At 41.0% G+C, this 25,631-nt stretch overlaps 1 protein-coding gene across 3 annotated transcripts in view; it reads left to right on the plus strand.

The window, feature by feature from the left end:
- PTPRG (protein tyrosine phosphatase receptor type G) overlaps positions 1-25,631 on the plus strand; it is a 415,376-nt gene that overhangs the window by 248,123 nt on the left and 141,622 nt on the right. For all 3 annotated transcript variants that reach the window (XM_074602189.1, XM_074602190.1, XM_074602191.1), the window contains one exon: positions 23,845-23,940. In XM_074602189.1, coding sequence (XP_074458290.1) covers positions 23,845-23,940 — 96 coding nt within the window. The remainder of the gene's footprint in view (positions 1-23,844; positions 23,941-25,631) is intronic.

Consider the following 25,631-nt stretch of genomic DNA (forward strand, 5'->3'; position numbering starts at 1 on the left):
GTCACATACATACCATCTGTGAGTTATTCTGATAGACAGAACAGCTTGTCTGCCAAATCCTAAAGCATGGCTTTGATTAGTGCATACGTTGTACGATAATCATCTTGGGGACTTTGGGTGAATTAAAGTATGACCTTGAACTTGTACTTTAAAGGTCATGCCATCTAGGACTGGAAGGGTGACTCCCTACTCCTGTAATTAGGTCTTTCTATAATGAGTGCTGTAGAACAGAAGTTTTTTACCAAGCAGAGGCGCAGGACATCAGGACATAACTCCTCGAGAACGGGGATGGTGGGTTTTTTACCTTCAGACTTCACAGTGTAAACCAAGATGAGTTGTATCCAGTGCTTCATAGTGGGGGAGAGCAACGGGGAGGGGAGTTTTGAATTCGCAGGGGTTGCAGCCACTCAAGGAGAGCTGTCCTGTGCACGGTAGCTCGTTAATTGTCTGCATAGTTCTGTAAATCATCTGCTTTTGTGGTGGTCGCAACGTTCCCTACTCCTCGGCCCCATTGCAGGCACTTACATGGTGGGAGGATGATCAGCATCTCACAGATTTGGTCCTTGCTATTCTGGTTTTAGTACTGTTGGAAGTTAATTTCGTATGTTATCATTTACTTAAAGTTGTTAAATGTTAGCCTGAGTTTAAAAAAAACCCTCATTTTTGTGCAATAACATGATTCAGCTGCAATGGTTGCTGCAGTAAATGTCTTATAAAAGAGGTCCCTTCCTGAGCTATAGTGCCCATAAATATTAGCTTTATTTTTATAAGTAGTTGCTTTTTCAGCAGCAGAGTAGCTGTAACCATAAAAATGCTTAATAAGAAATGCTTTCTCAGTCGCTGTTTATATTGTTAAGCATTTTAAAAAAAAAACATTTTGCATTTCCTGAATAGCCCTTAACAGTAAATGTAAGTTCTAAGCAATTGTTTTTCTGTAGTTTGGGGATTTTCTGCAAAATGGCTCTGAGCGTGGAAGGCTTTTTTTTTTTTTTTTTTCCTTTTGAAACTGCTGAGCAGCTCTGAGTGTTGAAGATTTAGATTTTGAGAATGAAGAAACTTAAAAGAGGCTCTGTGCACATCCTCTCTCGGCAAGCCGTTTTAATACAGACGTCGCCAAGCGGAATCGAGGCAGTTTCAAAACCTGAACTTGCTGTTTCTAATTGGTATCTGTTCTGAGTCACTATTGTGGTTTGAAAATTACGTTTTTTTGTCTTTCCCGCTTTCCCATGTTGCATGAAAATAATAGAGAAAAATTAATTCAGGTTGCCTTTTAAAAGCTAATTATGTGGAGTGACACGTGAAAGGTTCAGGTATTTTAGGTGCATTTCTCTATGGGCTTCAGTGGGAGCAAGCAACCAAAAATCCTGGCATGTCAAATCCCTGTTGCCTTTCTTAGTCTTTCCATGGGTGGAGAATCTCAGCACCTTTCTGATGTTCTATGATAGGTATAAAAAAGCTACGAGCGTTGCTGGCGACTCTCTGGAAGCAGGGCAGAATCCTGTTAAATGATTTTTGACTCATCTAGTGGCGCTTCTCTGTATTCAAGGTTTAAGAGCTACCCAAGCCTGGAGAAACCTTTTAAGCGTAGCAGACTTCAGAGTGGGTAGGGCCAGTCTCAGTAAACTGCCATTTGAGTCCATTCCCAGGGTATGTTGTGCTTTGCTGTATGAAATGGAAACGATCCGAGTGAATCCTCTACAAAAATTATATCCTACCCTGTTTTGTAAGTGCAATCGTTTGTAAGCTTTTGCAGAGAGAGAAGAAAATCTATTTTTAAAAGTTTCACTCTATGTGTTGGAATTGTTTATTTTGGAGTCTGCATTAAAAGAGAAAAAAAAATGGTCATCAGCTAGGAACTTATCACTTGATAACCAGAAGGCATAGTGAAACTGCAAAACTCATTTCCATTGTTTGTTTGATTTGATCCCATAAAAACCGTGACAATGAACACAAGCAAGCATAATATATTCTTTCATTATGCTTCCATATTTATTTTGTACAACAGGTAGAAAAAAAGGTCTCTAGCACTTTCCCTGTTTAAGAATATTATTGTTGATTTAAATATAGATGTACTTTTAAGAAGTTATGCATAGAGAGTATATTTTCATTTTGGAGGGTTTTGTTTCACACATTCATGTTTTAAATCAACACTATTTTCATCAGAGGTTGTGATCTTTCCTGAATAATGCCTTCAAAGAAAAACTTTACTTTTCGTGGCTTCCACAAATGTCTGGAATAGTAGCTGTCCTGAATAAGAGATGTGATCAGAACAAAATCATTTGTGATGTGCTATTAGGTTTCATTTGCAGAACACCCAGAAGATCACTGCATAGAAGCTATGGTTGCTTATGTTCTCCACAGTGAATTTTATAGCATCAAATCAAATAGTGTAAATGAGTTTTGTGGTTTCATTGTTTCTATACTCCCGCCCTGTTTTTTTTGTGCAGTGTGCAATAATTGCCACAAATTCTGCAGAGAGTTTGCAATCAGACGTATTTTCTGTTAGAACAAGGGGTCCCCCCTTGAGGGCCTTTGCCAGCAATAGATCTTGGCAGCAGTTCCTTAGGGAGAAAGTTGTTCCTGAAGTTCTTCCTGGACAGGAGACCAGCTCTTAAAATGAATAAGCAGTAAGTGCAGATAAAAGAACATTAGGGTCATATACCATATGCTACAGCGCTATCTCCAAATGTCTTTTAGATGCTGCCTTGGCCACAGCATGGTGTAAATGAAGAGAGGAAAAAGGTTTTACATATTGCAGTTGGGACAGCATGGGAAATGTGAATTTCCACAGATAGATCAAGGTGTTAAAGTTAGATCCTGTTAGAGCGGAGACCAGTTCTGTGGAAGACCATGTGTTAAGAGAAAATGTTCTAGTCCGGAATCAAAAAAACTTTCTAAAACTGAGTCTTAAAATACGCACTCAACTCTAGAATAGCAGATGCTCTCCACTCCAGATGCAGTGTATTGGAAGAAGTCTGCGTTTTTCTGGTTGCTGCTAAAATAACGTCTATAGCATTTCAGACTGGAGACACTTTGCAATTCAGGAAGAAGTTCCCCAGATGGAAGAATGTGAATTATTTATGCAGTGTTTATCTCAGGGTTTACTTCCCATCACAACCAATTAAGGCTATTTCATTTCATTAAAACTAATGTTTCCACATCGGGGAAATAATTTATCTAAGGAAAAAGCTGTAGTATCCACTACTTAAAAGCTTGGAAGCTTCCATCAATCATATAGTCTCACATTCTTCTAAAAACTTTCAGGATGGGAAAGTAAAGACATTTTCCTGTATTAGGGCTTGCCAAATTGAATTATAATTAATTGGATTTTAACAAATTAAGATAGTCATTCTTTTTTTTCCTACTTAGTAGGAAACGATGGGGTTCGGGAGTGGTGCCCTGTCACCTCAGTCTTGCGGTCCCTGGACAAGCCTCAACTCAATTTTATCTGTATTTGTAGAGCAGAGAAGGAGCCTTTGCTCCCACTGAATTGTCTTAAGACATTTTTGCCTGAGCAAAGACCGAGATCAAGCCTCACAGAAAGAGAATGTATTGTGAAATAAAATTGGCAGCTTGGTATGTAACTCTGCATTTAAAGTGGCTGTGTTTGCATGGCAGTGAGGGAATTTACTGTAATTCTTGTCTTTGTTCCTCTCCTGCTGCCAGTGTCTGAGTGTGACTTGTGCAGAGTGCACCATCAGGTATCTGCGATAGCCACGGCATTAAACTGAAAGGTCGTCGTCTTATTAATTTTAGAACTATTTTCCAGTTGAGATACTGCCAGGCCTCACTGAGGTTTCAGCAGATTAGATTAGATGGTCTTGTGTATAGACCTGTTCTAAATGAATAGCATCAGTCTTGGGGAAGAGGGGAAGGGAAAAAGAGAGCCCATTACTGTCATTTGACAACTTCATTTCAGTTCTTGCCCCCAACAATTATAACTCCTAGAAAAGCCAAATTTTGGAATCTGAGGAGTTAAGGTCTGGTCAAACAAATCACTGCCTGTCACTGCTTTTTTAAAAGCCTAGAGTGACAAGGATGCCAATCTGCGAAATATGCTAGGAAAATGCAGGCAAAAATAACCAAAATAACAGGTATACAGCTTTATCTTGGTCTGTGATGGGTTTAAAATTACAGAATATGCTGCAGCTGACTTTACTGGTGGCTCTCTGTGAGGTCTTGGATCAACAGTATTGCTGTAAGAAAGTTAAAATATCGATTTGTTCTTGCGGCGGGCAGGATTCCTGCATTATCTCCATCCTCTCTGGGGACAGGCATTAACAAAGGCCGTCGGAAGTCATTCAAGACTAGTTTGCAAACAGCTAAAATTTCTCAGAGTTTTCGAAGTAGGCTCTAGTGGTCTGACAATCAGTTATTGTAATTTCATGCATTTAAGGGGAAATAAACATTGTTTTTCACAGCATCCTGCTGAAAAAAAAAATCTATTGTTTCCTAAGCTTGTGGGTGGATGTGTGTGTTTGTTTATGTGGAAACTCTGAATCTTTTAAAACCATATGCATATAACTACTATTTCTTGGTGAGAGACGACAAAATTCTGCATGTGATAAGGAGGATCTAACAGCGGGGGAAAGTTCTTTATATCACAAATTTAGTAAAATGCCTGACGTTATGACTGTGGAGGAAAGTTCATCCTTATTTATGCCTTGCTGCTGTTAACGTGGAAAAGAGCAAGATGATAGTGATTACAAACTCAGATTTGTATGTGACTGTAATTGGGCTGTGATGTGGAAGGAAGGAGGAGGAAATCTCACCTAAGTTAAGTCGGCTCCAATAGTTTGTTATGTTATGCATTAGGTCGTCTTTACAACATTTTCCCCCAGAAATGTTTTCGTGTCTAGTTATGCCGGAGAAAATCCAAGTAATTCTTGCCCCTTTTTTAAGGTTCTTTTATCTGAGCTGAACATACTGTGCAGAAGTTCTGTGGTTTGCTGGCTTCTGCGGTTGTAGCATCTTTTGAAGGATGCTCCGTGCCTGTCGGGCTGGATCCTGTACAAACACTGAGAGAGGAGCCTTGCCCCAGGTCCAAGTAGGTTACAAGGGGGTGGCTTCAGACTGAACCTCCCGCAATGAGCCCTCGCTCTCACTGACCCTTGATTTTATTCCCAGCATCCAACTTCAAAGATTCATTCCCTGTCTTGCATAGCACTGGTTTAACTTGTTTTATCTGTGTGTGGGTAAAAAAAAGGAATATCTAAGTGATACAATTAGGACAACGTACCTAAACCTATTGATTGTGCGGTGTTACTCTGCTTGTAACGTATTGCATTCATCTGGCCCTTGTCGGGTGGCACTAGTCAAATGCTTTACATTCTGAAAAGGTAATTTAATAGAGGCAGGACTCAGAATATGTGTCCACGAACACTCCTGCATTTGTCTAGAAGATTAAATTTGATGTCACATAGTATAGCTAGCATGATTTTTTGCTTTAGCATGATTTTCAGCTTTTGTACATCTACCAATGGGAGTGTGGCTTTCCGAGGAATGGCCTGTAGCTACAGAAATCCCGGGTCTGAAACCTCACAGGGTGGGTCCAGACATCAGAATAATAAAGTCACTGTATTCATTGAGGACATAGTCTTCCTTCGTATCCTGTCTTAGAACCATCATTAACTGAAATCGTAAGATGACATTCAAAGGAGATTTTATCAGTACCAACTTACATCTGAATACGTCGGAGCTTCATTCCAGCAGGTCTTAGCACAACGACTCTAGAAGCCTCTTCCATGTAAGGCTCTGAAAATTATCTTATGCATTTATTAGATCTCAATTAATTTCAGGATGGGAAGACACAGGGAGTTGCTGCTTCTCTTTTTCTTGATGATTTACTGACCCAGAGAAACTGAAGCTGGGTATAATATAGCTGTTTGGAGGGAAACCCTTCACAAGTCCAGGTGAAGGCCGTATTTAAGTCCAGAACATGTAATTACACCATGCGGTGGGAGTTTGCTCTTGGGTGGCCGTATCCCTCCAATTCTATTCCTGTAGTGGCCATAGAGGAAGTGTTTGTGATTGAACCTCACACACAGACTGTTTTTCCTATGTTTTTCAGACCTTCTTTCCTTTCCACAACAGGACTCAGCGGAACAGCCACGCAGCTTTATTTAGTATTCAGCCAGGCTTCAATTGTCAGTGAGATACTAATGGAAATTTATCGCGTGCTGAACCCGAAGTGACATATATATATGTTAAAATGCTGTGTTTTATTGCATACCTAAAAATACTTCACTGTCCTTACTTTTTGAGCTTTTTTATGTAAAGTGCTCAATCATTGCTTAAAATCTGGCACTTCTGTATTAATCTTTCTCTTTTTTTTAATGTAACTTTTTCTAACGAGGAAGAGAGTACAATGGAAATTTTTGATCATCAAGTTATCAAATCATTCATCTTATTTTCATTCGTCATTCAAAGCAGAATTAAATACAGGAGCATTTCATGACGCACTGTCAAATGATGATGAAACTACTTGATACCTGGGGTCAGATAGTCAGCTGCTACAAATTGGCTTTATTGCAGTAATTTTAACTTCTGTTTTCTCCGTATAAGGAGATGGCCTCTTCTGTGTATTATTAATGGCTGCTTTTGAAATGAAGCTGGGACGTTGAATGCACTACCATGAAGGTAAACACTATGTTTTGCTTTGGAGAGCTCGGCATCTCTAAAGGCTTCTGAATGCCCCTGAGAGGTAAAATGGTGTTGGGATGAGGAGACAAGTATTTTTATGCCTTTTGCTTCCATCTTTTTGCTCTTGACTGTGAAAAGGCAACCTTTTCTTCTGTGGAGTGACATGCTGAATCACTCTATTCAGAGACCTCTGGTGACCAGAGAATGCAAATTTCTTTCCCTAGGCTCTTTTATTAGCAGTAAGTAATATGCAAGCAGGCGGAGTTTTAGGAAAAACATCTTTAGGGAGCATGAATAAAGGGCAGCATTTTATATGAACAAGAGGTCTGCATTTTCCTGATATTCTAGAGCTTTGTGTGTTACATAAAAGCAGGTTCCTCTGAAAACGCTCTCCCCAGCCAGGCCTGGGTTCACTGGTGTGAGTTTGGATTGAATACTCTTTCTGTTGCCTGTATTTTTCTGCTCAGCAATTCTTCCACAGAAGAGGGATGTTTTGGAGGGACAGACCAATTATTTCTCTCCAGTTAATCTGTAAGGATTATGGCATTTTCAGGAGTTCCCACTCAGCTATCCCACCCAATTATTCTTCCTCTGATATGTTTCTCTAAGACAACTTTCCCTGTGAGTCTGAGTATTAATTTTGCTTGTAAAGAGCCTTTTGCTGATGTCTGGAAGAACAAATTTGCATACCCTGCCTTATGAGAGCAAGTAGGAGGGGCTAACCCCTAATTTTCTAAGGAGTTGTATTTAAAGTCCAGCTAACAGGTGAGAAAAAAATGGCCAATTCCTCATCCACATGAGGACTAAAACAGAGTGCAAGGTATTTATCACCATCTTTGTTACGTTGCTGAGAGATTTAATAGTCCCCAGAATCGTTCATTTCTTAAGAGCTATGTGCTATTAAACTGAGGCATTATTTAGTGATTGGTGCTGTCTCAAGAGGATAATTACTCAGAAGTATCTATTTGAAAATTCATCTACTGCTAGTTGTATAAATGTCTACAGTGCCTGAAGTATTTAAATACTGAGAGGCTTTATGATTAGAGTTCCATATTACAATATTTAACAGAATGGTGGATTTCCATTAATATTGTGCGTGCTTAGATCCGAATGCTGGTATTTTCTCAGTGACTTGTGGGAATCTGCACCTACTGATGTCAATCCCACTGAGTAAACGGAAGTAGGTACAGTGTGTCTCCTGGTACATCCTCTCCTCGGGTGCAGAAATGAATGCAATACAGCTCTCGAGTCAAAAAAGCCCCATCTTACCTGTGTACAGTACTGCTGAGTTTGGAGGGAACGTGGCAGCGGCTGAAGCGGCAGCTGCCCATACTAGGCGTGATGATGAAGGGCTTTGTGAAAGGAGGACAGGGAGAGTCTTCAATATTTGACCCATTCTTGTGAAACTAATTGGGTCTCTCTTCAACTTTGCCACTTTGTTGCAAAGGAGCTTGCAAAGGTGTAAAGTCTTTGAGAACCCGAGTGAGCAGTCAGGTTTTGATGAAACTGGTCAACGCGCTCTAACGTTATTTCAAGGGACTTGTCATATGCAGACATACACACAAAACAGGATCATACCAATTTCATTTTCTAGTTTAAGTAGGTTAAAAAAAAGACTCAGAGTTTGCACATATAGTAATGAACGTTGAATTAATTATTGCCACTCAAGGAAGTGTTCCCGGAGTCCTTACACAGAGCTGTCTGAACATGTGAGCTCTGCTCAGCAGTAGCAAAAATGCAAATAGGAAGATAAGATATTATTAGGAAATGAGTAAAAATGAGGAAAATTCTTTACTCCATGGTACGTATGACTTCGACAGTTCTGATTGCCCGCCCTCAAAAATGCTTTGTATGTCCCAAAAACACAGAGGACCTTCAGTGATACGAAACACCTTCCATGAGACAAGAAGCTAAATGGTTGTTGTGACATCTCAGCTTGGAAAAGATGACTCAGGACATATGATTACAAAGGTCTGTGAGATCTCAAAAAAGTTAAATAGATGTTACTTGTTATCCTGCATGATATAACCAAGGGTCTGAACCCAAGTGCACATTCAGCAGAAAGAAACACTTTTCATGGAGTGTATCAAAGTGCCTGAATTGTGGAACCCCTTGTGAAATGATCTTCTAGCGATCAGCAGTAAATACAGGTTGGGAAGAGGATTTAACAGAGTTTTGGACAAACCAGTCAAAGGATGGTCCCTGTGCAGCTTCCATCTCAGAAAGGCCTCTGAGGTTTGCTGGAAGCTGCAGGGGTGTAGCTAAGGGGGGGACAGTTGCTGTTTGTCCATGTAAACATGCACTGTCTTGTTTTTACTTTCCGTTAGTGCTTGGTACTTGAGACAGGATACAGAGCTAGATGCACCTGTAGCCTGAACCAAGTGTTTTTGTGAGGGCTCTCCAGGGCTATATTAATGCAGCCTGAAGTGTCAGACAACATCCATGGCAACACTGCTCTAGACAAGAAGCTCTGCAGAAAGAGGGCAGATTGAAATAATCTAAAAAGCATTGATATACCTTCCGAGGTACGTGCTTAAGTGAGAAGGGAATGGCACTGGAAACCAGCGGATCAAAACTGGTGTTTTGTAAATCATTGGTGGACATAATTAATGGATACGCTTGTGCCATCCATAGCCCTTGGCTGGCAGTTTGTGTAAAGGAAGCTCTTGAGAGTGAAAGGGCCAGATGATATATTAATGAAGGGAGGGAGATAAAATACGGTGCTTGCAATTTCACCATCTCCTGGGATCTCAGGACCCTGTAATGCCAACACACCAACCACCACGTGACTGGGTGTTCTGGGAAGACAGTCATGATCCTGAACGTGGTTTGACCTGCTGAGAGCAGCGGTGTGGGAAGCTACCAGAGCTGCCACTGACTTCACCTAAATCTTCCACAGCCCTTTGGCGTGAGAGATATGGATGCTGTCTCTTCTTTCTTTCTCCTTTTCTTCCCCCCTCTCACTTCTTTTCCTTCCTATCTCTTTCTTCCTTCTGTTTAATGCAAGCCTGGCATAGTGAGGCCCTTTCGCAGCACTGCTGCGATCCCGTGACCGGCGAGGCAGGGAGAAGCTGTGCCCTGTGCCACCTGACAGGAGTTACCAGGTGTTGGAGTGGCTGATAACAGCCGCTTTCATTGCCTGTTTTCCACGGTAATGAAGTTGCAAGCATCAGTAGCAGAAGCTGCTTTATCTGTCTCTGCACTTCTTTTCTTTTTGCTGTTACTTTTTTTGTCTGCAGAAATTAGGACTGGACTCCAGGACTACTCTAGATTATCTCACCTGTTTCTCTGCAGAATATCTGTCACCACATTTAATAACATCCAAAGATTGTCCTTCTAAGAAAATCCCATTCGCTAACAGAGATGGAGATAAGGCACATTGGTGAAGCTCGAAGACTTAATTGTTTATATTTGAAATTCTTTATTTTTCTGTACTGTTCTTAACTTTTATCCTATATCTTTAATGAAAGGTTATAAAGATGTTTAAATCATTAGGGTTGCCATGGAGCTGAGCAGCCCGGGTCTGTGCTCTCAGCTCAAACCAAGTTTGACTGTTCAGCATTACAGACAGGGTCATGTTAACACCTTAGCCTCCAACTCTTCGTGCTTTATTTTATTAACGTGAGTGAGCCAAGCTGTTGGATGCTTTTTCCTCTGGAGCCACAGGCTGTGCTGCTGGAGGGCAGAATGACGCTCTGGGTCACTGGTGGATACTGGTATATGAACAGGGTACTTCGACTCCCTCAGGATCAAGCAGATGACATTACAGCTGTTGGATTCAGGTCACATTTCACCACCTTTTCTGTACAGCTACGAGAGCAAGATGCATGCTTTTATTAAGTGAATATGGGGATTATTGAGTAAACATAAGACTTTCTTATCTAGGGCTCTGATTACAAACCTGCAATATTTCTGTCATAAATTGACCTGGAAGACTTCTCTCAGTGAAGCATTAGCATTAGATGATGACAGACTTTGGAGTGTTTGTGTTTGACAGGGGATGCTGTGGAAGGAAACCAGGCACGCTGGATTAAAGACTGAAGCTAGCCAGGGTGGAAGAGGAAAGCTAAAAAAAAAAAAACTGAAATAGGACAAGAACCATTTATCAGAGACAACAGACGTTCACCCTCTGCAGCAGGCATTACTGCTCCTGAGGTGTCGACACAGGAGACAGGAGGCGGTGCCTGGACCTAGTTTAAGAGATAAAATACTGAGATATGGATATGATCTTTAAAACGTGCTGGGACATGTTTATTTTGTGCATCTGGTGAGGAACACCCTATTGTTCTTTTTCTGAAATACCCCCAGTAACAAACATTAGCATATTAGTGACATTCACTGTTTGAGTGAGGAGATAATTATTTTCTTGAAACTGGACATTTGGAATGTCCTCTGGCTGTGCACTCTTAGGTTATCATCAAGGCTGTATGGTTAGAAGAGCACCATTTGCACCATGTCGTGTTACTATGTAGTAAGTTAACTTTGGTATCTAAAAGAGAACTTTATTCTGCGTTTAATCTCCTTTCAATATTTCAGTGCAGCATATGCTCACCTTTTTCTAAACTTTTATTGCAATACTAGGAAAGTTTAAAATTTAAATCGAGGCTTTAACTTTAATTCTGTTCCTTGAGCCGTGGTGTATTTTAAGTAGGTGGTGGTATATTTGAGCAATCTTTTTGGCAATACCTTGCTGACCAAGACTGAGATTTATGCAAGTGGTTTTATCTCAGATTTGTGATTCATAATGTATCTTGTTATAAAAAGGTTAAATAAAAGAAATACAACTTTTATAGAACATAGGCTATAAACAGATTCTGAAATGAATCAGTGATTTGTAGGTTAATATTTGAATTTTTAACTTCAGTGCCACACTTTTAATATATTTCAGGCTTCTTGATCCAAAGCTTACTTTATATTCTGACGGTGTGCAATTGTTTGCTGTAATCTCAAGAGAAGATAAGCATGACATCTGGTTCACACCTGTGGTTTTAGGGATAAGAGCATAGCTGCTTTATGTATTATTCAGGGCACTCTGTTGAAACTGCAAGGAATTTGACTCTTTGAGGCCCTTTGTCCCTAGGTTTTATACTTGCTGAAAGTAAACATGAAATATAGGAGTCTTCTCTCAGTAGGTATTGAATAGACTATTTATTCCAACCTATGCCTGCTGCCAGAAGGGAAATTAGTTATGCAGGTTAATTATCAGATTTATGATAAAGACTTTACTTGTGCAACTCCCGTATTTCAAAAGTTCCATTGAGGCATTTCATGCTGTGACAGAACAACGCCAGGAGAGGTGAATGTACCGGTAACACGTACAACGGTGTGGTTTTGTATCGCAGGTGATGCCTCCGCTGCCCACCGCAGCCCCAGCCCTGGCCCCAGGCGGTGTGGGACATGCTCTCCATGTTATGTGAGAGGGAGAGGCTGCACCATTTTGCAGCATTTCCAGTTTCCATTCATTGCAGGCACAAACCGAGGGTCTGGGCTGGTGGAGACGGCAGTGGCGTGAGCAAGAATTAATTTGGTTGGGCACTTCTAGGGCCAAAGGCACCAACAGTCTGGAGAAAAGCCAGCCGCTGTCATACTGAAAACCAGAACTTAGATGGTGCCCATTACCCAGGTGAATTGTTCCAATGTGAGATGCTTAGGCAGAAGAGGTGCTTTCAGGAATACACAGGTGTGAGCCAGGGTGGAAATGCGACTCTGGCTTGAGACTCGTTTCTATTAATAAAATGCAGAGTAGAGGGAAGGGATGGAGCTGGCAGAGCCTGGCTGAGCAGGGGCACAACTGTGCGTGCCTCCCACAGGGAGTGTATACTGAAACTGTACTGAATCAAAGCCTGTCAAATTTGGACTCAAATGCCAATCTGTTGTCACTATTATGTTCATCAGGCGTCCAAAGAAGTTCAATGTGCTTTTCTTTCAACATCAAGGAACCCTTAAAAAATTGGAGGTGTTAAAGCTGAGAGGTTGTTTTACTCACATTCTATAAGGTGATGCCACGAGCGAGCAGCAGAGTCAGATGCAGCAGGGGAGTCTCGACACGGCATCTGCAGACAGGTACCAGCGTGGGAGGGGGTGAGAGTTAGATTTGTTTCTGTTTCACAGCCATGGAAGAATAACTTTGACATTTAGCAAAGAACCACTACAGAATGTGTTTGCAAATGGGTTTGCAGATGTGACAGTGGACAAGGTTTTAACTTTAAAAGGCTGCACAATTTCTAGCACTTTAACCTTTCCATCAGTTTCGCTGGTTACTTGAATATTTTGCTTCTTGCTGTGCTGAATCATAGAATCAGTTAGGTTGGAAAAGACCCTTGGGATCATGGAGTCCAACCATCAGCCTCACTCTACAAAGTTCTCCCCTGCACCATATCCCCTAACACCACATCTAAACAAGTCTTAAACACATCCACGGATGGTGACTCCACCACCTCCCTGGGCAGCCTATTCCAGTGTCTGATCACTCTTTCTGTGAAGAATTTTTTCCTAATGTCCAGCCCAAACCTACCCTGCTGCAGCTTGAAGCCATTCCCTCTTGTTCTATCACTAATTACCTGTGAGAAGAGTCCAGTGTCCTTTCAAGTAGTTGTAGAGAGTGATGAGGTCTCCCCTCAGCCTCAAACTGAACAGTCCCAGCTCCTTCAATCGCTCCTCATAAGATTTATTCTCCAGGCCCTTCACCAGCTTCGTTGCCCTCCTCTGCACTCGCTCCAGCACCTCGAGATCTCTCTCACATTGAGGTGCCCAAAACTGGACACAATACTCAAGGTGTGGCCTCACCAGTGCTGAGTACAGGGGGACAATCACCTCCCTCCTTCTGCTGGTCACACTATTTCTAATACAAGCCAGGATGGCATTGGCTTTCTTGGCCACCTGGGCACACTGCGGGCTCATGTTCAGCCGCTTGTCAATTAGAACCGCCAGGTCCTTTTCTGCCAGGCAGCTCTCCAGCCACACTGCCCCAAGCCTGTAGCGATGCACAGGGTTGTTGTGGCCCAAGTGCAGGACTTGGCACTTGGCCTTGTTGAAGCACATTCCGTTAGCATTGGCCCATCGGTCCAATCTATCCAAGTCTCTCTGTAGAACCTCCCTATCCTCATGCAGATCAACACTCTCGCTTAACTTGGTGTCATCTGCAAACTTGCTGATGATACACTCTATGTCCTTATCAAGATCATCAATGAAGACGTTAAACAGAAATGGTCCCAGTCCAGTTCTTTTTGATTTGTTAGTGTTGATACAGAATCATGTCCTTAACAAGCTGATGCCATTAAGGTGGTGTGTTCAGCCACTCTCTGTGTGTGTGTCTGTACACGAAGTTGCTCAGACAAGACGTTTGCAAATTTCTTAACACCACGCTTCAGATGTGTACAGACGTCTCTTTCTCCTCCAGTAAAACAGTCAGAGGATAAGGGTAAAGAAAGCTAGAAAATTAGAGACAGAGTAGAGAGATATTACATGCAGGGTCTTCCAGGAGACTGGGGAATTTGGGTAGGCACGCCGTGGTGGGGAAAGATTTCAATTTTACGCATTTTCAAGAGATCTTGAGTTTTAGAAAGGATATCGTGTACTCGCTCCTTGCATATTAAGCACTTTTGAGAAACTTGAAGTAACACACCCACATTAAGCAGTTGCATTGGAAAAATCCCTCTTATGTTCAAGCAGAAAGTCTGTGGCAGAACTAGTGCCGTCCCCGCAGCGCAGGGCTGTCCCACCTTCCTCCAGTAATCTGCAAGGTGCTACTGAGACCTCTGATGCTGAGCACCCTGCTTGTTTTATCTTTGGGATTACAATGCTGCCTTAGATAGAGGTGTATTCTGCAAAATATGGGAAAGCCCATATTTTTTTTGCCCTCTGTTATGAAGCCCTTGAAGTAAGCTCTTCTCACGGGCTGGTTCTGCTGTAATTGCCCATATACTTCACAGTTCATAAATAAAAATAACTCTGCAAGTGTACAGCCCGGAGGATTTCACATCCCCTCAGAGACAGGAATGGCCTTTCGCCCAGCAAAACGCTTCTGAAAACGTGCCCCATCTGCTGCATGGCTTTGAATCCAGAGATGCAACAAAACTATAAATATCTCAAAATTTGTTCTGAGGCATTTTGAAGATCATTAAACCTCGTGGAAGAGCTCGCCTTCTCCCATTTTAAAAAAAGGAAAAAAACAAAACAAACCCACAAAAACCCAAATAAACCACACAGGGCGTTCTGAATTCCACAGTACAAAAAGAATAATTTGCGCTAAGATGTGAGCTCTCAGAGGAATGAATACTTGTGCTAGTGTATCTTTAAAGTGAATGGTATATGAAATTGTATTAATCACACATGCTAGGAAAAGTGTGCTTTTGTAGGGTTTATTTTTAAAGTGCAGCTCCGCTCTTTTCCCCGAAGAGCACTGGAGTGTTTTTGCTAGGAAATCCCGGCAGTTCTTTCCATTCTGGCAGCACTTCTTGATGTTTAAGAAAGTAAATGGATTCTATAAAGACAAGCTAAAGTATGGACAGTTTGGGTATTTTGAAGTTTAAAACTCTTTCTTCAGTAGTTTAGTTCTTCTTGTGGGAAGACCATGGGAAACAGATGAAGACGACATCTGAAGCAGTCACTTTTGGGTTGAGTTCAGAGCTATTCTGTTCATGCAGTCAGTCCATCCAGCTTGGGTTTAGTTGCTGTGGTGTTTGGTGCTTAGCCACTTCGTAAATTGCCTGTTTCAGTTTTTCACCCCTGCCAGCAGCTAAGTATTGCTTCTAATTTTTCTGTTTGGACAGTTTTAGAAAGCAAAGTTTGTCTTTCGTTGAAATGGGAGTCTCAGCATCGCTTGTTCCCACACGCGTGGGCTTGCTGTCTTCTTTGGGATATGCCACGCTTAGACAAAGCCACTGCAGGTGAGACTCAGAACTACTCGATAAAGAAATCAAAAAGTCTCTGGCAGAGTCAGAGTCTGGTAGCAGAGCTAAAGACCAGTGGAAGACCCCAGCTGACCTCCAGGAGCCTGGGAAGATGCCCTCCAGGGGTATGTGAATGCAGTGCCGCGCAATAAGCATCTGCCCTGAACTCCTGCGACATCAGCTCTATGTCAGATATGAGCTGTTTAGAAGTCGGTACCACTATTAAGAGGCAATGTACTGTCTCCATGAGGTACTTGTGTGACTCTTCCTTATTGCAATATCGAGCAAATGAACAGCAACCCCACAGTTTTTTCAAATGGTAGTTTATCTTACATGTTTTTCAATTGCTTGTCATTCTTCCCATCTATTCCCAATCTTTCATAATTTTCTTCAAAAATCATCCAGTTAAAGGAGGGATGGGTAATGCCCAGAAATGGGCAGTGATTTATGCAAGACAGCAGAAATTCTCTAGTAGTCTGGGAAGATGAGCCTTTGCTGTCCAAGGACTAGTGGGTTGCTGCTTCTTCTCAAGTTACCAGAAGGCCTGATATAAGGAATACTCCTACTTTTACCCAAAAATCAGAATACTGAGCAATTTGTCTCTCATTTGGTTTTATGGGTTTCTTAATCTTTTCAGGAGGGAAGGAGCTTAGCATTTTCAAGGTTTTTTCTCACAGACATGAAGGCAGCAGCCACAGTGATTTTTAAAATTGCAGTGAAGGTCCTCCTGGAATCACTTCATTCCAGATCCTTGGGCTTTAAGTGAAATACCGTATGTCAGGAACCCTCTGATGGAGGAGTATGAATAAGCAGTACTGTGTGGTGTAATCTTTTATCCTTCTTTTTATTTTTACCTCCTCTTCTCCTTGGATCTCTTCCATCCCTTGGACATGTGGTTCTCATCCTTTTTATGAGCTGACTGAGCACCCTATTGTACACTTACCACCCACGTTTCCAGAAAAAGAGCCTTCTAAATTTGTGAGTCTAACAAGATGCTGTGATGTATCTGGATACACAGGTATAATTACCACAGGATGAAGATGGTTAAACATTTTTAGAAGAGGAGAAGAGGAGGAAAGGTTCAAAAAAGCCTCCTGCTCATTATGCTTCGATTCTTGTTTACATCTTAGTATTAAAGTGTTAGTATTATAATTTCCTGTGTTTGGAAGGAGGTCAGACACGAAACAACATTTGTAACAAGGAAGAGGATCAGAAATGAGAGGCACTGCATGGGGAGGTAATAGCCGCAGCTCTATAATTCAGGGGTCTTGTGTGTTGTGAAAGAGAAGACTTACTGCTGATTTTTTGTTGGTTTTGAATGATTTATAACATTTTACTTGTGGCGGAGTGTTGCAATCTATGTTGTCATGGAAATTCTATTGAATTTATAGTTCCATTTATCCAAAACGATTTTCCAGACTTCATTTCATGGTGAATCATATGGCTGTTACTTGGGGTACAAAGCAATTGCAAAAAAGTTTCATGTTACGGAAAGCATAAACACTGAAACCGTTATTTTCATATTATGGAAATACAAATGAATGCGACATACAGCTTTTTAGCATCAAATATGCCTTCATTGTGTAATGACTCTGTGTACATACATGAGATGGATTTTCTCGTTTGGGAGGGGAGCGGGCCTGAGGGGTATTTATTTCTGGCAGTAGAAATCAGGGAGGTTTCTGTCTTGCCAAGGTACTTCTCTCTTAACATTCAGGACTTAACACTCAAGGTCCTGAGTGCTATGGCCGCGATCCAGCAATGCATTGAAGCCCAGGGCAATCCGATGAGCATGGTGTTGCCTTGCTGCTCCTACTGGGCTCCTACTGGACCACTCACAGGTTTAAACGCTGTTAGAGGCAGAACATGCAACAACTACCAACTTTCAGGTTGAAAACAACTATGAAATCACTTAGCCTCCACTTACAGCATAGCTACACCTACTGCGTTGTTTGTAGATAACAAAGCAATAATTAATGCTTACTATTAAAAAAGATTAAAGGGAAATTTGCATGCCTTCTAAGGCATGCGAATGTCTAAATTGAGTTAAATTCTGTTATATCGTTTGTATGATCTTTGCTCTTCCTGTTGTTTCAACCCCTTCCATTTTTTTCAGCCTAGCATTGTATTCATTATCAAGTTGCAATTACTTTAGGGCAAAGACTCTGTCTGACTCTTTGTTTTGCAATTTACCCAGCACGCTTTTAGGCACTGTGAAATACTAAGTTATGACATTCAAAATACATCTCTCTACCTGCCTAACTATAGTTAAAAATTCACTGATGAATAATAGACTAGGCAGGAAAAACATGCCATTATCTGCTCCTGTTCAACTTTATCTTTAAAAGAATGCAGTATACTCTATGTTATTACATCAAGCTCTAGTAGGAGAATTGGAAAACATCACGATTCGCTCTTCCCCCCCGCCTTTTCTAAGCAGATTTAGAATATGTTATAAATGATAAGTTTCATGCTTTTTTTAAAGAGAATATAATGAGGAGTCAAACATCAGACTTCATTGTCCCAGTGTACATCTCACACTCCAGTAAACACACAGACTGCAGGACAGTTATTCTGAATTTTCAGTGCTGCAGTGAAGATTACATTATGTCTGTAGAAAATTTTTATTCCAGCCAAACGGATCACATCATCCAGTTTGCTAGAAATCTATGCACATATTTTAAAGCAGAAGTAAGTTACATACGGGCTTTCAATTAAGAAAAATCATGTATGATTCATAATCTTAGCACAGAATTTGTTTTTGTGCGAGAGGTTTTAAATCCAGCCATAAAAGTGGCTGAGAATAATTTATTCTTACAATATAAGCAGCAAAGGTACTAATTAAGAATTAGTATATTCAGTGATTAACTCCATCGTTTAAAGCAAACATTTCAAAATTTTTGTTTTGCCACTCTGCAGATTTGCAATCTACCTGCAATGCCTGAGTGTTTTGCTCCTTTGAAAATACTGTCTCTAAAGCAGTACACAATAAACCACATATCTGTTGCCTCTGCATCTTCCTGCCTGATTCATCAAAAAATTGGCTGCCTATAAAACCTTTTTTTTTTCTCTTTAGCTTTAAATTGCATGGTAGTCCTTGGATTGTTGGAAGGAAACGAGCGGAAAGCTAATTCTGATGATCTTTTCCCTTCCACCAGAATTCCTGATACTATTGAATATTCTGTACTCCACATCTGTGAAAGCACAATGAGCCTTTGTTCATTTTTTAATCTGAAGAGAAATCTGCTGTAGGAGGTTGCACAGGGTGATAACAGTCCAATTTAAAAGTCTCAATTATTTATTTTTAAAATACTTGGCATCTGTCTATGGAAAATGTACTTGCTTGGTTTCCAGTCTCTTAGAATTGCTTTGAACTCGCTTACATCTTCTGGGATCTATCAAATGCTCATTGTGGCTTTTCTCTCATAAGTGCTGAATGAGTTTAGCCATGATAGTCTGTATTGGATGTAAACTTTCTGTCTTGGTAGTGGGGTAATAAGAGCAAAAAGATGTCATGCACAGGAATGGTGATTTCTGTCTGGATGTCTCTCTTGCCAAGCAGAGGAGGAGCATCCGAGCAGAGAGCTGGGGCCTTTTATTTGTGGCAGGAAGAAGCCATTCATTTGAATCAGGCTCAGTTTTTGCAAGCCAGTGACATTTCATAAAGAGGGTTTAGTCATTCAGCGGCAATTGGACTTAATAAAATCATAACTGATCTCTGGTGGGCAATATTTCTCAGTAATACACACGCACTTTTTGGACAGCTTGTCCTTACAAGATGAGCGTGGTGGCAGCCCAGTTTTGAGTCAAAATCTCTTAAGCACAGAGCAGGGCCTGATCTTTTGTCAGCTCTGGAGAACACCAGATTTCTGTAGAGGTTGGAAGAATGCAGTTGAAGAAAGGTGTTTCTGCAGAGAGTAGGTTGAGCCCCGAGGAAGAGGGGATTGCCTGCCCCACGTCGTGGTGGAGGGTGTTGAGGGTGGTAGGAGCATGGAGGCAGAGACCCTCCACGCTGGGGAATTCCTCGGGTCTTGGTGATGTATTAATTTGCGTAAGCATTGTCAGCTGGAAAAAGGCCCGGAGTGCTTGGAAACTGTAATGGTTGGGCACTGAAGCTTCCTGGGCAGAAGAGACTAGAAAACATGACATGGTTTTATAGGGTGACTGGCAATTATCTCCTGGGTTATGGCAGAATGAGGGTTTTCTCTCTAATCCTCTGTTTTAAGGCACTTGTAACATTCTGAAGATTTTCCCTTTCAGTGAGATTTTTTCAGGCTTAATCTGTTCTGTACAACAAATCTCTCTCAAGTTTGAGTGAAAACAATTCTACTCTTTTAGAGTGTGAAGAGTGTCAAAGCATAAATTTTTTCCATTAAAAGCAAGCTCTTGCCCTCTCCCTGCCTTGGTAAAGCTCCGTAGCTGCAGTAGTTGTTGGTAGCATTTTAGGATGGAGTGAGTCTTCCTGCAAGAAATTGCCTTTGCGTTGCTAGGGACGGTTTGTTCCAGCTTAGCCTTATCAAAATACTGAAAATTTCAAGTTGCTTGGACGCTACATGCTTTTTTTATAACAGGTCTTTACAAGGTACGTGCTAGCATACTGCTGTGTTGCACACCTGAGATTAAGGAAGTCTGTGTAAGCCTTTCCCAGCCTTGTTAGTTGTAATGGGGCTAGATGTGAGAGACACATAAATCTAGTGTATTGTGCCATAGAGAACAGGACTCTCAAGTCCTCTGGGACCTATGCCACCAGGACGGCTATTTGGAGCACTTTCAGCAGGGATGTGCGGCACAGAGCATTCTGACTGCAGACAGTTAGTGTTACACTATAGAAACTACAACGGGTATTCCGGGCTTTCCCAGTGCTAAGGCATTCAGAGCCTTTAAAAATTTATATATTTTTTTAAAATTTTGGAAAATAGAAGCCATTGCGAAATCACAAGTGATGATGTACGAGAAAATGGTGGTTTATGATGCTGAGGTCAGGCAGTGCCACAGTTCAGGTTGGATGTGCAAGCTTGGATGATGCTCCCTTCTGCATTTCACAAATATCATAATAAGATGCAAATTTTCTTTAGCTTAAATGCCCCTTTGTTGCATTCTGTACTACTGCTTTGTATGTACCCAGCAGAGACTATAGAAGTCATTTATATGCAAAATGCGCCATATATTGTATATACTAATTATATAATAAGGAGTAATAATGGAAATTTTCTGGCATGTTTAGGCCACTTAAGTATGCGGTGAAATTAATTTTATGGTTAACTGTCTTATTCCTGATTTGTACATAAAGAACATTATGCCATCCGTAGAAAATATTAAATTAAATATCTACTGATAAATGTATTCAAGATTATGTATATTATGTATAAAAGAACAAAAATACATTAGATACATTTACATTTTATTGTAAATTGCAGGGAAACAGATGAGCGTTTGTTATGGAAGAGAACAATATGTGATCACATAATTAGAAAATTGTCATAATACTAATGCTCAACGGTGTACAGGTGTGGTTTTATGATCAGCCTGAACCATGCGGCTTCGAGGCTGTAACTTTACCATCTTCTTAACATTGTTTTTGCAGTTTATGCGTGTGTAAATTATATAAGAGCAATTCCTGGGAGATTCTGCTCCTAAAATGTTCATTCTAGCTGTATGAACACATAAGGAAGCTACTGTATGACAGATGACGATAATTTTTCATACAAGACAGTTCCCCTTGACTTGATGGATGCAGAGAGAGGAACCACGCTCTCTGGAAAAACACCAGGGAGCGGTGGGAAAACGTTTCAATGTGTATGGTAATCAAGGCAGAGTGTGGTTCTTGATTAGTCTGTGAAATTGCACTGCTGAGACGAGGGATCTGAATTAAGCACTTTTTTTACCAAAGCCCTTTGCACTGCTATCCAAAAGTGTATTGTGAAAATTAATTTCCTTAAAATGCCATGAGCAAAATTGATCCAAAATGATTTTGGCATATGCGGAACTCACTCAGTGATACTTTTCTTCATAAGCTCCTATGAGGACTATATAGTGAAATGTTTTATATAAGGTATACCTAATTTTAGGCTTCATTTAAAGTAGAGTAAAAAGTAATTTGTGAGTGTTTTGTGAGCTTTGTCTGTGCTGGCTAAATTGAAGTTTAAGCAGTTCTACCGGAAACAAACTGTTTCTAATTTCTACATCGATGAGTGACTGTACCTCAGTCTACGTTTGTTCAAAGCATGAGTTGTCAGAACCTGGAGGCACCACCAACTTTGTGAGATATTGCCAGCATCTCTGTATGTGCTGTGAATACATTAGGAATAGGAAGGCCAAAATAGGGGAAGAAAATTGCTTTCAAATTTTATGAAGCTAGAGTGAGTACCAGACAATTTTTTTCATTTTTTGTGAGCCATTTGGACTGTGGTCTTATTTTATCCTCCTGCTGAAAAAAGTACCCCTACCTCTGGAGAGACTGATCTTCATCTTGGCCTTTTCTCTATATGGTGATGTTTTATTAGATGTATAGGTACTTTGCCAGTATTATATATTACAGCCAATACATACAGTCAGAAGCCTGGGAATCAGTAAATACGAGCAGGAACACATCTGAGCAAGATAAAAAGGGTATCATCTCATCTGGCATTATACAAAACTTCAGGATACAGGAAAAATACTTGCATTTGTGAATAAGGTAGGGTGTCATGCAGCACAATCTTGGAAAAAGCCAAACAGCCCCAAACAAGTTATTGGTGCCAGCAGAGCATTTGCCTGGAGACAAATGAGCAGGAGGGAGCGATGGTCAGACCGGCAGTGTGTCAGGAGGCATGGTTAGTTAGACCTTAGTCTCTGTTTAACTATGTACGGAGCGGCTGTTTATCACCTAATAATGCTGTGAAAAGCCTGCATAGGTCAGGTACCAGGCGACGGGCAGCAGAGAAGCAGGAGTGACCGTGCAGGTTCAGGCAAGAGGCCAGTGGCAGAGAAGCCGCATGGGTCCATTCTTGTTTCATAGTCAGGAAATGATTTTTTTGCCAGAGTCGATGTGCACAGGTGAACAGTAGTAGTGTGCATAAGTAGTGCAGTAGTGTTGCCCCCACGGACACGCCAGGCTGGTTTGGATTTCGAAATCCATCCGGGAGGATCCCTCACTGGGGCCTAAGAGCAACTGCTGCGAAGCCCTGTTCTCGTGCTTGGCTGTTACCATCAGGCACGTGTTTTTAATTTGTTACGTGTAGAGCACGCATACAACAAATGTTACCAATCCTGAATTTACTCTGTGAAAATGTACACACCTGAATGGTATAATGTTGAGAAGGGAGCATTGCATGTTTTGGACGTAAACCAAATCCTTGGAGCAAGTCATGGCTGATACAGATGGGCTGACATTAGGGGCTTCTTTGGGAACAGAGAGGTCGAAGAACTGCTGGGGAAGCAGCAGGGTGTTAGGAGGGCTGGCAGAAGTGGGAGCTCAGCTAATGCCGTAAATGGAATGAGAACCATAGAGGAAATTAAGAGCAGTAGTGCCCACGGGCCTCTGTGAGTTGCCCTTATTCGTGGCATGTGCCTGGAGTAAAGCGGGATTGTTCAACAGCGGAGTGTATGGAGGAAGCTATTTCTCGGTTCTCTTGTATTTGTGTAACTCAGATGTTTGCTGCTTTGGGGTAATCATTGTTCTCACCTGCTTTCACTTTGGGTTTGCCTAATTATTAATATTTATTATTCTTCCTAAAATGACATCAAAATATCTGGTTTTGTCTCACATACTTTTTGCTGAGCGCTAACGCTTTGGAAATAAAAGTCATGAAATTTAACTGAAGTCAGGGAGAAGTCTGACCCTAACTGATAGTTCTGGATATCAGAGGCTCATAAAAATGCATTGCTACAGAGACAGACTTTTATCTTACAAATTGCTTTAGGAGTAAAGGAATAACTCTAAACGTTGAAATCCTTTTCAAAAATTCTCTATGGTTTTTGAGATAAATATGTTTAGCGCATTTAGCAGAGCAGGAGATGAGCCTGCAATGAGCAAAGAAATGAAGAGATCCTGTCAGAAAGCACAAAGTTTACCATCTAAACAGACTGGCCATACTGTTTATTCTTGGGTTTGTTATTAAAATGCATTGCATTGACTTTGTTCCCTGGTTACTGTCCCAGTAGGGCAGTCATGCTATTAATCAAGATGCTAGTTAAACAATATTGTTCAGCAGAATTCCTGTATCTCAGGTTCATAATACTGGGTTTGCGTACGACGTGTATGCATTACCTCATTTGAAAGCTGTATGAATCAACACTAATGTGATTTTGTTGTTGTTTTTAATTTTTACAGATGCAGATTTACTTCTACAATCCTGATGACTTTGACAGTTTTGGAACAGCAGTACTAGAAAACAGGGTAGTAGGAGCCATGGCCGTGTTTTTTCAAGTAAGTTTAAACAAGGGCTATATCCATAAACCAAAGCATTCACCAAGTACTATTTAATTCATTGAATTGTTTCAAGCTTAATGGATGCATCTGTTTTCTTGTTCCCACCTGTCTAAGTGGAAGATATTTCATATTGTCTAAGTGTGATTTAAAATGTAAATAAGTATATTTAGAAACGTAATGAAAAATTTTGCATGAATTGTTTTGATTTTATAGCTACTTTACAGATGCAGATTGGAGAACACATTTATCATGGAACTTCCTTCACTGCTGAAGCACATTGCTGGGGTTCCTGGAATACTAACAAACCGACGTGAACTGGTTCTGCTTAGAGAAAACTTAAAATTCCAACATAGCTTGAGAGAAAATTAATCAATGAGTTCCATCAATCTTATCTTTAGCAGCTTCTTTCTAAATTGTCATAGTAACAAGTTCTTGAACAGATAGGTTTCCGAATGAGTGAATTTATGCATCCCCTTTTTTAAAATGGATCCTCGAGAGCGTGACTGCTTGGTTAGCTCATTTGTTGGTTCGACACCCTCGAGAACTGTGGTGCTGGGTAGCGACTGTTGCTTGTGATGGCTGGCGGGTCAAGCCACATGGCAGGTGGTGTTCAGCAATGTTGGGCTTTTTGTCATATTGCATCAGAAATGGAGTTTTTCCTTTGAGTCGAGGGTGGTTTGAATGGAGTGAGCTGGAGCGACTCCATACCACCACGCTGTCACAAGCAGAGAAGAGGCTAATGAAGATTTTGAAATATCTCAAGGTGCTCCTTTTTCAAAAGAGAAGAAAAAGGGGGAGGGAAGAGCAAGGGAATATGGTGGTCCTCTGTGAGGTTTCACGCTAGTTTTTACTGTGGAAGAAAATGATCTTACTGTTATCTTTGTGAAGCCAGATAAAAAAGAATATACAAGTACCCATATGTAAATACCTCCCTTTTTCTTATGATGTTAGAGTGACAAGCCTGACTCTGCTGCTCAAATTAAGTAAGGTTGTCTTTTTCCATGTCACTGGTTTTGATCAAATGCTTTGATAAGGAGAAAAGGACAGATCCTTGTATTGCATAATTTGCCGTAACTCTGCTGACATCAGGCTAGTGGAAGTAGGCATGTTAAATTCATCACTGTTGAATTCTGAGCACTTCTGTGGCGTTTCATGTTAGGGTAAAGTTGGTGGAGCTGTGATAATTTACAGTGGCATAGCAGGATGATTCCCCAGACTTCTTAATCTTGATGTGCTGTGGGGAGCATTGGGCAAATCGAATTTGGCCTTAGAAGGCAGAAGTTTAGAAACAGAACAACCAAAGGCGCTGTTACTTGATTTATACCGCAGTGAAGAGCTGCACGTTCTGTGCGTGTGCCGTGTCAGGAGGAGCATGTGTTACGCCAGGGTGTGCAAGACATGTTGTGGCATCACGCGTCTGGAATTTAATTGCTAAATTACCCTGATGTGGCTTCACATAAGCCACGTGAAGCACTGCCCCATGTCGCACCATCTCCTAGTCTGTATGTGACATTTATTCCATAAACCTTGTTTTTAGAGGATCTTAAAATTGTAGTGGGACTTTGTTTTGTATTCCCCACCTGCAAAGCCAGGTGCTGCACTTACTGCAAGTCCCACTTTGCACGATTCCGAGGGAGCCATTAAACTCACTAAAAATAACCTAAAATAGTCTGTAATGCCATTAAAAA

This window comes from Larus michahellis, chromosome 10 (genome assembly GCF_964199755.1).
Source record: "Larus michahellis chromosome 10, bLarMic1.1, whole genome shotgun sequence".
NCBI classification, from domain to species: Eukaryota; Metazoa; Chordata; class Aves; order Charadriiformes; family Laridae; genus Larus; species Larus michahellis.